The 13,086-nt window shown below is 33.8% G+C and overlaps 1 protein-coding gene across 1 annotated transcript; it reads right to left on the bottom strand.

The window, feature by feature from the left end:
• Positions 1-7,059: 7,059 nt before the first annotated feature.
• LOC106397355 (berberine bridge enzyme-like 4) lies at positions 7,060-8,863 on the bottom strand. The gene has a single exon (XM_013837947.3). It carries the CDS (start codon positions 8,808-8,810, stop codon positions 7,224-7,226), a length of 1,587 nt encoding a protein of 528 aa, XP_013693401.1. The 5' UTR covers positions 8,811-8,863; the 3' UTR covers positions 7,060-7,223.
• Positions 8,864-13,086: the final 4,223 nt, after the last annotated feature.

Here is a 13,086-nt window from a genome sequence, read left to right as displayed (position 1 = left end):
TGAATATTTTTTTTTGTAAATGATTATTTGATATTCTTGTTGCTGGAAAAGACGCTGATCTCTGTTGAAAGCATATGTGGCGTGTTTCGGAAAACCTAAAAGCTTGATTAACATAGGATTCTTATCAGACAATATAATAAACCCTCTCTTAACTTTTAACTAAAAAACTAAGAACCGGTTCTTAACTAAAATATTTAAGAGCCAGTTCTTAGTTTTTTTAGTTAAAAGTTAAAAGACGGTTTCTTATACTCCTCTAAGAACTCCACCCTAAGAACTTCCAATTAATCATGCTTAAAGGACGATCAGCATTGGTATCAATTTTCACCAATCGTATTTCAAAATATAATATTAGTAAAGTTAATTTTGTGATTAAAGTTTAGACAAAAAGAAAATTAAACCAATGACAAAATGACAAAATATTTTGAGTCTCTCAAATGAGAAACTTATCTCTCCTCTTTCTTCATCTTATATATTAAAACAGAAGTTACAACCTTGATTCATGTGTGATTTTTTTAAAAATGAATTCTCACTAAAAATCAGTTATCATTCATTTATTACTAATAATACGGATTAAAGCGTGTTTTTGTTTGAGACGACTTTGTAGTTTGTACTACTATATTATTGACACTTTTGTGTATTGGGTAATCAATCGTCTATGGGCATGTTTGTTACTCCATATGGATGAGCCATCTGAATGAATATGAGAATTTTGTTTGTTTAGACACTAAAAGTGCAACTCATTCGCATGGACCATCCGGATGACTTTCGGAAATTTAGGCTTAATTTTAAAGTATATCCAGCTGAACCAATTTGGATCATTTGAATGGAGATGGTTCATTCAAAATAGTATAATGTCTATTATGTCATTAATGTAATTCACAAATTACAAATCTAAACATAATATCATTTTGTTACACACGAAAACTGATAAAACCACGAAAACGTGTTTTCCCGCAAAAACCGTAAAAACGTGTTTTCATGCCAAAATCATAAAAACATGTTTTCATGCCGAAACCCCAAAACGCAATTTTCCGCCAAAACACAAAAACATGTTTTCCGCCAAAATCGCAAAAACGTGTTTTTCCGCCAAAATTGCAAAATCTCGTTTTTCCCGCCAAAATTACAAAAACGCGTTTTCCCGCAAAAACCGCAAAAAACGTGTTTTTCCGCAAAAATCGCAAAATCTCGTTTTTCCGCTAAATTTTTTCATTTTCCCGTCAAAACAAAAAAAAAACGTATTTTCCCGCCAAAACACGTTTTTTCCGCCAAAATCGAAAAAACTCATTTTCCAACCAAAACCCAAAATCTCGTTTTCCCACGAACACCGCAAAAACATGTTTTCCTGCGAAAACCGTAAAAACGTATTTTCCTGCCAAAACCGCAAAAACGCGCTTTCCTGGTAAAACCAAAAAAATTTCTTTTTCCGCCAAAACCGAAAAATGTGTTTTCCCGCTAAAACCAAAAAAATCTTGTTTTCCCGCCAAAACCACAAAAAAACTCGTTAAGTTTGAAATAATTATAATGTAAATATATTAGACTAAATAACTAAATGTAAGATAGTTAAAATTAATATCAAATATATTATTAAATTAACACAAGTGTATTTTGGTAATTTGTTTACTAAATTCAGTTGGATGGAAATGAAAATAAATAAACAAACATAAGATCTATTTAGATGATTCATCTATATGAACTATCTGGATGGATAAACAAACAATCACAAAAGTCTGAATGGATCATCTTAATAGATCATACAAATGAATCATCTGAATGGAGATGACAAATGGTGAAACAAACAGCCCTATCACATCAACACATTTTGAGATTTTCTTGTTTTTAATGAAAACCAGTCAAAATCTTAATATTCAACTCTTTTTCATTTTGAATTCTATTGTAAAATCAAAGGAAATTCTAAGGGATTAAAATCTGTCAATATTTCTGACCATTTTCCAATGATTGTTTTTAAATCTGTCAAAATTTCATCCAAAGTTTCAAAAACCAAAATATTTCTTTTAAGAAATGGTCGATTTGGTCATGTTTCCTTGTAATGATGATTTGAATATATTTTTTCGAAAATGATTATTTAATATTCTTGCTGCTGGAAAAGACGCTGATCTCAGTCGAAAGCATATGTGGCGTGTTTCGTAAAACCTAAAAGCATGATTAATAGAGGGTTTTTATCGAAATATAAAAAATAGTTTCTTAGCTTTTAACTAAAAAACTAAGAACCGGTTCTTAAATAAAATATTTAAGAGTCGGTTCTTAGTTTTTTTTAGTTAAAAGTTAAAAGACTGTTTTTTATACTCCGCTAAGAATTCCACCTTAAGAACTCCCAATTAATCATGCTTAAAGGACGATCAACATTGGTATCAATTTTCACCAATCATATTTCAAAATATAATATTAGTAAAGTTAATTTTGTGATTAAAGTTCAGACAAAAAGAAAATTAAACCAATGACAAAATGACAAAATATTTTGAGTCTCTCAAATGAGACTTATCTCTCCTCTTTCTTCATCTTATATATTAAAACAGAAGTCACAACCTTGATTCATATGTGATTTTTTTAAAAATGGACGCTCACTAGAAATCAGTTATTATTCATTTATTACTAATAATATAGATTAATAATATATCATTCCTAATATAACATCGACTCCTAAAAATCCGGATTAGTTAACAAACTCACATTGATTCATGTGTGATATTTTTATTTGGATCAACATTTAAATTTTTTATTAAATGTATTTCCTTAATGCTAATATATAATCTCTTAACTACTTAAATCATAATATAATTTGATATCTTTTAATTTAAAATATAAATATATATATACAATTTTCTTAACAAATGTGTTGAAAAACATTATAACAATATCTTAATTATCAAAAATTGTATATAAACATTTTCACTAATTTTGTAATTAGTAATGAAATTAATGTTATTATACATTAATATATATATACTCAGTTATCTTTTATAAAATGAAAAAATTATATCAATTTTACTATTTTATAGTTATATCTATCATTTTAAAATAAAATATTGTATTTAACTAAATATGATAAAATTATTTTAAACTGATAAATTAATATATTTTATTTTCACAAACATTAAAAATTTATGCTACAAATATAATATGTTGGTAGAACGGATTAACATTAGTAAATGAGAAATTGCCAAAAATACTATTTTCAAAGTACCACTTTTCATGTTTACACTAACCACTTTTACCCTCATATTTAATGAAGGGTAAAAGACATTTATAACATTTTGATCACCTTTGACAAAAAAAAACATAAGGTTAACTAATCTAAACTTAAAAGATAATTCTAAACCATAAATCATCAACTCTAAACCCTAAACCATGAAACATCAACTCTAAACCCTAAACCCCGAAACATCAACTCTAAACCCTAAACCCTAAAACTTCAAATCTAAACCCTAAAACATCAACTCTAAACCCTAAACGTAAACCCTAAACCCTAAATCTAAACTTAAAACATCAACTTTAAACCCTAAATCATCAACTCTAAACCCTAAACCATGAAACATCAACTTTAAACCCTAAACCCCGAAACATCAACTCTAAACCCTAAACCCAAAACCTTCAAATCAAAACCCTAAAACATCAACTCTAAACCCTAAACGTAAACCCTAAACCCTAAACCATATATTTTTCTGAAATTCAAACCCTAAACCCTAAAACCCTAAACCTTCAAATCTAAGCCCTAAAACATCAACTCTAAACCCTAAACATAAACCCTAAATCTTCAATATCTAAACCCTAAAACATCAACTCTAGGGTTTTAGGGTTTAAATTTTAGGATTTAGGGTTTAGAGTTTATGTTTTAGGGTTTAGGGTTAATTTTTTAGGGTTTAGGGTTTAGAGTTTACTTTTTAGGATCTAGGGTTTAGTGTTGATAGTTTAGGGTTTAGTGTTGATGGTTTAGGGTTTAGAGTTGAAGTTTAGGGTTTAAGGTTTAGAGTTGATGTTTTAGGGTTTAGAGTTGAAGGTTTAAGGTTTAGGGTTTAGATATGATGTTTCGGGATTTAGGATTTAGAGTTGATGTTTCAGGGTTTAGGGTTTATTTAAAAAAAATAGGGTTTAAGATTGATGGTTTAGGGTTTAGGGTTCGTATTTAAAAAAAATAGGGTTTATGATTGATGGTTTAGGGTTTAGAGTTGAGTTTTAGGGTTTAGAGTTTGAATTTCGAAATAGTATAATTCAGAAAAAAATTAAAAAAATTATTTTTTATTGTTTTAGATTTTTATTTATTTAAATAGTTATTTATTATATATATAAAGAACATGGGCATAAGAGTCTTTTGCCTTTTAATGAAGAAGGTAGTTTTGAAAATATCCCTTTAGTGGTGGTAAAAATGAAAAGTGGTAGCATGAAAGTGGTAAACATGTAATTTCCCCTTAGTAAATTAGATAATTCATGTATAAAATTAACTTATCTTAAACTTATATATATAGATATAGTCATTATCTTAAATGAATAAATATAAAAAAATATTGATAAAGGAAATCTAGCGCTTTGAATCATGGATCAGAATCATAATAATTGAATAAAAAATAAATTTAAAATATATATAATAAAAAATACCAAATATATGTGATGATTTGAAATAATCAATTAACTTACAACATGAAAACTATCAAATTGTTATATTTAAAATAATTATATATAAACATTTAAATATATAAGTAACTTTAATAATATATTCTAATTATGTAAAATATATATAAACATGAAAATTAATACCCGCACGATTGTGCGGATCCAAATATAGTTTTTCTATTTTTTGAGTTTTTCCTATTTATTTATTAATTTAATTAGGAGATACTGTTCTACATATAGGTGCAAACATCATCAATATTCAATAATATAGATGCAAAACATCAATCCAAGTTTTTTATTTTGAAAATAAAAGGGTTAAACCCGGATCTATTAAAGATATAGGCCTAACCCCCGGCTGGAGGTACAACCCACGGATAGACCTTCTCCTGGGCATTCAAATGAGCAGAAAGCGATAGTCCATATCCGTGTGGCCAGCAGGGTTCGAACCAAAGTTCACCGTATTGGGTTTAATCCCTCAAGCGCCACCGGTTAACATCAATCCAAGTTATAGACTATATATCAACAACAATGGAGATTTTCAATCCAAGTTATAGACTATATATCAACAACAATGGAGATTTAAAGTGCCCATGGATCATCCGATCTCCAAACTATTTAAAATATATATATGCATGGTCACATGGATCATCCAGTTTTTATACCGTAATAGTTTCATGCGCCATAAATCTCAAAACAAGCCCTAGTCGTGTATTTGGGAAGATAAGACCAACGGTCTATGGAGAGGAATCCTTGAAAAAGATTTGCTTGCCATGAAAAAATTACTACATATTTTTTTACATATGAATCTTAAAGTTTTCACGAATATTAAAAGAAATGCATTTTTTGTTTTTTTTTACTTTTTGCTTTTACCAATAAAAATCACCACTCATATTTTTTGCATTTTAATTTATGTGTTAGTTTTAAAAACAAATTCATTGATTATATTCTAAAACATCAATCTTTCTAATACAAAATCAAAATCCAAAACATCAATCTCATATAAGCAACCTTCTTAAAAGTTAGTATAATTGCACACAAAATATATGAAAAATAGTAACAGCAACTATGAAATGAACAGGGAAACATTTACAAGACTACTTCAAATTATCATCATTAACCAAAAACCTAAAAAAAATTATTTTAAGTAGCCAAACACTTTAAAATCATCTCCAATTTCATTCCACTTTTAACTTCAAAAGAGTGTGTAGTAGTAATAAATGCTCCAACCATACTCTAGTTTCAATTATTTTAACTTTCACTCCACTATAGATTTACTCTATTTTAGAAGAAAAAAATAGAGTTTTACATTGTAAATGCTCTAATGTCTTACTATTTTTACCCTCAAATGAAATTGTACATGTGAAAAGAAAAAGGAGTTGGTTAAAAGAAATTGTACATGTTGTAAATTATCTAATTGTATAAATGAATTATACATGTTTTTGGTGTAAATTGGTTTATAGAAAAAAATGAGAAATTTCAATTTAACCATTTGATACCAATTTCCAAATCTACTCTTAAAAGATAATTATTATTATAAATACTTTAACTATGTTATAAAAGTTTAACTTTCTTAACTCATTTGTAAATATTTAAGAATAATTTATAAAACATTTATGTAAAAGTTTGTTAATCCAACCCTACTCCATAAATATTAAACCCTAAACAATAATCAATTAACCGTAAATTTAAATGTTACAATATTTTTGGTTGAAATATGCTTTGAAAAGTAGTAGTCAACTTAAATATTTTAAACAATTTTAGAAACCAGTATAATACAAAAAGCCTTCACGTGGATTTTTTTTCAACATTCTGAATGTGTTTAAAAGCAAACGTGTACGTAAACCAATTCAAGAATTAAGCTCAAGTGATTACGTTTGACCTTTTTCGTAGACATAGATTATTTTTCTACATCCAAACGTTAAACATTATGCTTTCTATGTAAACTATACGGTTTCGATACCCAAACGCTAAAAATAATACTTTTTGTAAAGATATTTGATTTAATCAGTAGAATTGACTTAACTAATTGTACCATTGCTTTTGCAATGAAAGCATTATTAGAAATCAAAGTATAAAAAAATATATAGTGCTTTTGGGTTTAAAAGTTTCTTGAATTGGTATAACTTGCACAAAAATATTTGAGATCTAACCATTGACATTCATTACAAAACAAATGGTAAACGTTAAACCATTTCAAGAAAGGCCAATTGCTGTAGTTAGGTCGATCGAATATACTATTTCAAAACATAAGCATGTAGCCATTGCTGATTAGGGCTAACTACTTCGTTTAGTATTATTTATTACGGGTTAGGCTTCTTCGGCTATATTCTAATCCAGGTTAGGCTTCGGCTAATCTTTAAGTCTTTTAATTTTCTTAGGTCTAATTAAAGGCTTCTACTATTCTAATCCCTTTTACTAACCGATCAACCAAAATATTTGCAAGGAGAATAGACTCCGTGAAATTATTCATTAATTGTGTAAAGAGTAAATACAACCGAATGATCATAATACAAATGGAACAATAAAGAAAACAATATAGGCTGATAACACATGCACACATAACTTATTACACCGATAAATAAATTTGAGTAACACTACTAGTTACTAGCAGGAGGAATACTCTGCTCGTTCTTGAAGAAGTTCTCAGGATCATACTTGGCTTTAACTTCCATCAGCCTCTTCAAATTCCCCAAGAAATATTTCGAACCATAGATCTTAGCCTCATCGACGTTTGTCTGACCACTCGGATTGTTTCCAACATCCATGTCTCTGTAGTTAAAGAACGCCTCTCTCGGGTTGCTTGACACATACGGTTCCGCAACCTCGTAAAACTCCCTCATCATTTTTAAGCTAGCTTCTGTGGTGTTTGCGTCCAACCATGTAGTAAAGTACTGAATCTTGAACAAGTTTCCTTTCCGGTGAGGAAACGCCGTGGCGGTCGCCGGAATCCTATCCATCACGCCACCGTAAGGGTTCCACTGCATCCACACAACGTTCTTGAATTTCAACATTGTCGCCCAAAGCTTCTCCATACCTTCTTTGGGGATTGGTTTCTTGACGTAGTCTGACTTGCTCTTGAAGAAATCTCCAGGGCTCGACGGTCGATCCAAGAGGATGCTTGTCGGTGTGCCGGCAGGATAATCAGCCCAAAACAACGTTGTGTTAAGCCAGCTCATTTCTTGACAATCTTCACGTTTTAGCCCTAGTTCAGGCAAGCTCTGGTTCATTATAGCCATCAGCTCATCGGCTCTCCCCATGAACTGAGCATAGAACACAACCGCGATGGTTTTCTCCCCGCGCCTCGTTCCATTTACGACCTGAGGCATTGCTCTGATGAAAAGAGTTTCTGGAAGTTTGGTTGAGACAAGCTGCCACTTGTAGAGAACATCAGTGCCTCCTTGTTCCAATGTTTTGTTAACCCTAAACACTGTCATGATCCTTGGAACCTCCACGAGGTTGAGTTTCCAAGAGAGGATAACTCCGAAACTCCCACCACCACCACCGCGAATGGCCCAAAAGAGATCTTCTCCCATGCTAGCCCGGTTCAAGAGCTTGCCGTTGACATCGACTATTTGAGCATCAACAACATGATCCACCGTGATTCCGTATTTTCTCATGAGATTACCGTACCCTCCACCGCTGATGTGTCCTCCAGCTCCCACGGTTGCGCAGACGCCAGCTGGGAACGCTAACGTTTTGCTCGCGTCGTTTATCTTTGTGTAGAGCTCTCCCAAGGTCGCACCAGCTTGAACCCAAGCTTTCTTGCTTGACACGTCAACGGTAATTGACCTAAGGTTGAACATATCGAGGATCACAAATGGCACAGCGGACATGTAAGAAAGCCCCTCGTAGTCGTGACCGCCGCTTCTGATACGTAGCTGGATGCCATTGGACTTTGCGCAGGCCACCGTGGCCTGAACATGAGATACATGTTTTGCCGTGACAATGGCCATCAGTGTTTTGTAGTTAGGGCTCGTGAACCTCTTGTTTTTCGTGTATGACACGTAAGAAGACAAGAAGGTGGTGGTGTTCTTGGCGGTGAAGATGGCATCGTTGATGGGATTCTCCTGACTAGTGCGAGAGCGAAGGCATCTGATGAAGTTTCCAAAATGTGGTTTAGTTATTGCTGCTTCGGAAACCGAAACAAGAAGAACAAGACACAATATGGATAGTGCTTCTTTCATATTTTTGTTTTGATGTAATATGACTTACGCTTCTACGTTGATCTCAATTTATAGAAAAAAGTTTCGTCAGGGTCAGGGAAAACTTTTATCAAAAGAAATCCGTTGAATTTTTCAATTAAAATTGGATTTTTGTCATATAGGTTTACTTTGATTTTATTTTTTTTCAAATATGGTGGTGTCATTTGAATAGCTTATTCGATTTTTTTCTTTGAGATATATTTTAATATATGGAACTTGTAACGCAACTTACTATAGGCTATGGTAATCAAGTATTGGAGGAGTACTCTATCTCATGGTCAAGAAAACGGATTGAAATACAGGGCTGCTATTACTTATCAAAAAAATAATAATAATACAGGCTGCTATTGCAGATTCCTGTTCCACATCAACATATATATCTCGATGCTACTTTAGGGTTTGGATAAATATATTATTGTTGTAAACTTAAGGATTTAAAACCGTAAGTTTCTGTACATTATTAATGAATAAGTGTTCCCTATATATAGGGGTTACAAGAGAGATAAATGGAAATACAATAATAGGAAATATTACAAATCATAAACATAAACGAATTAGGAAATAGTCAAGTTGTAGCCGTCTCTCTCTCTTCTCCAAGTCTCGCGGCCGCCTCTCTCTCTCTAGGGTTGGGCCGTCTCTCTCTCTAAGTGTATGAGCCGGATATGGACATCCACCAATTGATTTATAACACTCCCCCTTGGATGCCATAACCATACAGGGATTGTAATACGCTTAATGTTGCCTCATTAAAACCTTATCAACAAAATCCAGTAGGACAAAACCATGATGAAGGAAAAAGAATACAACATGTACTACTCCCCCTGATGTGAACCTCAGTGGAGGTCCTTCAGCCTACGCATCCCAATCTGATGCGTGAGATTCCTGAACGTGCAGGTAGGAAGTAGCTTGGTGAATAGGTCAGCTGAATTGTCACTGGATCGTACTTGGACGACCTGGACCTCACCGGTTTCTGAAGCTCGTGAGTAAAGAAGAACTTAGGCAATATGTGCTTCGTCCTATCACCTTTTATATAACCGTCCTTGAGCTGAGCAATGCACGCATCATTGTCCTCATACATCACAGTTGGCTTTTTGCACTCGGCCATCCCGCAATCAGCTCGGACGTGTTGGGTCATCGACCTCAACCAAACACACTCGTGGCTGGCCTCATGTATGGCCAAGATTTCCGAGTGATTAGATGAAGTGGCCGCGATGGTTTGTTTCATGGAAAGCCATGATATGGCCGTACCTCCATGTGTAAAGACATATCATGTCTGTGATCGAGCTTGATGTGGATCTGATAAATAACCAGCATCAGCAAAGCCAACTAAACCATCTTTGTTATGGTTAGTATAATATAGACCCAAGTCTTTCGTTCCTTGCAGGTAACGAGAATATGTTTGATTCCATTCCAATGCCTCTGGGTCAGACATAAGCTAAACCTAGATAGTAGGTTCACGACAAAGCTTATATCAGGCCGTGTGTGATTTGCCAAGTACATTAAAGCTCATATGGCACTGAGATATGGTATTTCGGGACCTAGATCATCTTCATCGTCCATCTTGGGACGGAATGGGTCAGTGTCCAGGCTGAGAGACCTCACGACCATGGGACTGGTCAGAGAATGGCAATCGGCCATATTGAATCTCTTGAGTACCTTTTCAGTGTATGCCATCTGATGCACAAGGATCTCATCATTTATGTACTCAAGTTATAATCTCAAACATAATTTTGTTTTCCCGAGATCTTTCATCTCGAATTCTTTCTTAAGGTATTCAACCGCTTGGGAAATTGTATCCAGAGGTTCCTAGGATATTCAGATCATATATTTTGATGATTATCAATATTGTTCTCGAAAACTTGCTGTACATTCAGCTCAATACCCTCTAGTACTTTCATTATCCAGCGGACTATATAAATATGCAGTCACTACATCAGTTTGCTGCAAGTCTAATTTTCTCTCTTATATAGCCAGACTTATGAGAAATCTTAAAAGTAGTTGCATCCACCACATGGGAGTATATCTCCTCATAATCTATTACTGGTCTTTGTGAGAATCTTTGTGCAACATTAGCTTTATATCTCACGATTTCTATTCCTCACAAGACCCATTTATATCCACTGGTTTTAACATCATATGTCGTCTTAATCATATGGCCAAATACGCCTTTCTTCTTTAAACTATTTAACCCCACGTTTCCATTCAATCTGTTCTACGAGTGCGCACTCTTATATTGATGTGGGTTCATGATCCTCGCTTATATTCATAAATTCAAGTGCTACCTTGTATCATCTTATGTCGACATTCCTTATTGTGTTCCATTATGTTCCAGGCATGATATAATCAATTGAGATTCATTATTATCAGGACCTTTAATACTCTGCAGCTTGGCGTCCCAAGCTACATTGTTTGGTACCTGTACCGTAGAGCCGTCCGGCCTTATCTCTATGTCTGGGATGGTTTCCTTGACCTCGGATTTGTTTTATCGTTCTATGCACTTTTCTCTTTTGTTTCCGAGGATTCTTATATTTTGAAACTTATTGGTCTATCTTGTATAGACTATGTAGCAAATTGACTGTGTATCTCTTGGACATCAATTTAGTTGGTGCTTTACAAGCTGGTTTATATATGACTTAGTCATTCTTTTTCGGGTCAGCAAATGTGTCTGACATTTGATTAGCTAGCTTTGTAAATGTATAATCTTTGGACGTCTATTTCACATTCTTTAGTCCGAGGATCTTGCCAAGACAATGATGGTCAACGCCATTCTGTTTCTCTTACCAGCTTATTATTTTCTCTCCCTAATGTTGGATAGTCTGATCCATTAAACTTTGCAATCCGTGTTCTTGGCCACTAAATAGATCACCCATATTTGGCTCAAGGTACTTCATTATTTGTGGGAAATTCATATCTAACATATATCCCCATCCTCATCCTCTTCTAAGGATCCATCTTAGACGGCACATATATTTGTAGTGGCTTATCCAAATATTTCAAGATGTTATATGTCTGGCTCATGACCCATAATAAATTTGAGATGGGAATATCTATGTCCACTTAATGGTCTGATGCTTATTAGTTAAGATGCATGTAAATTTGTGTGTCCCCAAGCCTTGGACTGAGAGTTTGGACATATGGGTAATGGCCAATACAGATTTATAAAAGGATTCAGCCAAGCTATATATAGTATGGACATGTGCGGATTTGTCCTCATTGCCCCCTCATGGACATACTATAATCTCTAAGTGCTTTGGGACATCATGGCCTAATGAGTTTCCCTTGTGTTCATGATACACACGTGAGATTCTATGGGATAACTCTTTGTGCCCTTTCCAATATCAATTTCACATCATGTTTTGGACCAGGATGGCCAATCCGGTCATACCATAAAGTGTATAATTTTGTGGGTAAACCATTCTGGTTACCATGACTATTGCCTCTATCATACTGATCTTGGCATAGTCTAGATCAATAGAGAATACAAGTATAGTTTTTATTATTTTTAGGACTCATTATGGCCTTGGGCGATTTTATACATATATCTGAAGGAACTCTTTGTTTCCTTCGCCCATTGTTTCAATATGGAAACCCTTCATTCTTATATCTCTATATAATCTCAATGATTTTTTCTGGGTGAATATAAAGCATCTAAATGCTTGCCCTTATACATATCTGCCCATAGCCCTTAATGTGTACCATACCTGCAAATCATATTGGCGTTTTCAAAAATCATTCATTCCTTTTATTAAGTTTTAATAAAAAAAGTTCATAGAAATGAAAAACATAGAAATGAAAAACATCAAAACAAAGAACATAGAATTTAGATTACAAATGTCGAAATCAATCTTCTGTTTTTTTTAGACAATCTGAAGTTTCATAATCCATAAGATCGTCCTTCTCATGATTGAAGTCGTTTTCATCATCTTGGTAAGTCATATGGGCTTCAGGATTCTTCCCTTTCAAGCTCTCTTGATAGAGGTTAACTAGATGCTTGGGAGTCCTACAAGTCTTAGCCCAATGATTGCTCATTCCACATCTATGGCACACATATTTCTCTGATTTAGTCGAGTGTTGGGGTTTGAAAGAAGATCCACGGCCACGACCATGGCCCCGTCCAAATGAGCCACGGTCCCGTCTATGGTCTCGACCATTTCCTCGCACGCGGCCAAAGGATCTTCGACCACGGCCACGTCCGTTCGATTTGTCTCGACCACGGCCATGTTGGCCGTTTCCTTGGACGTGGTTGGACTCTTTATTG

This window comes from Brassica napus, chromosome C5 (assembly GCF_020379485.1).
Source record: "Brassica napus cultivar Da-Ae chromosome C5, Da-Ae, whole genome shotgun sequence".
NCBI lineage: Eukaryota > Viridiplantae > Streptophyta > Magnoliopsida > Brassicales > Brassicaceae > Brassica > Brassica napus.
Note: the sequence above shows the minus strand (reverse complement) of the source record. Positions and strands in the feature narration are given on the sequence as shown.

Coding starts and splice junctions, on each gene's coding strand:
- LOC106397355 (XM_013837947.3), bottom strand. CDS start 8,810: ATGAAAGAAGCACTATCCATATTGTGTCTTGTTCTTCTTGTTTCGGTT.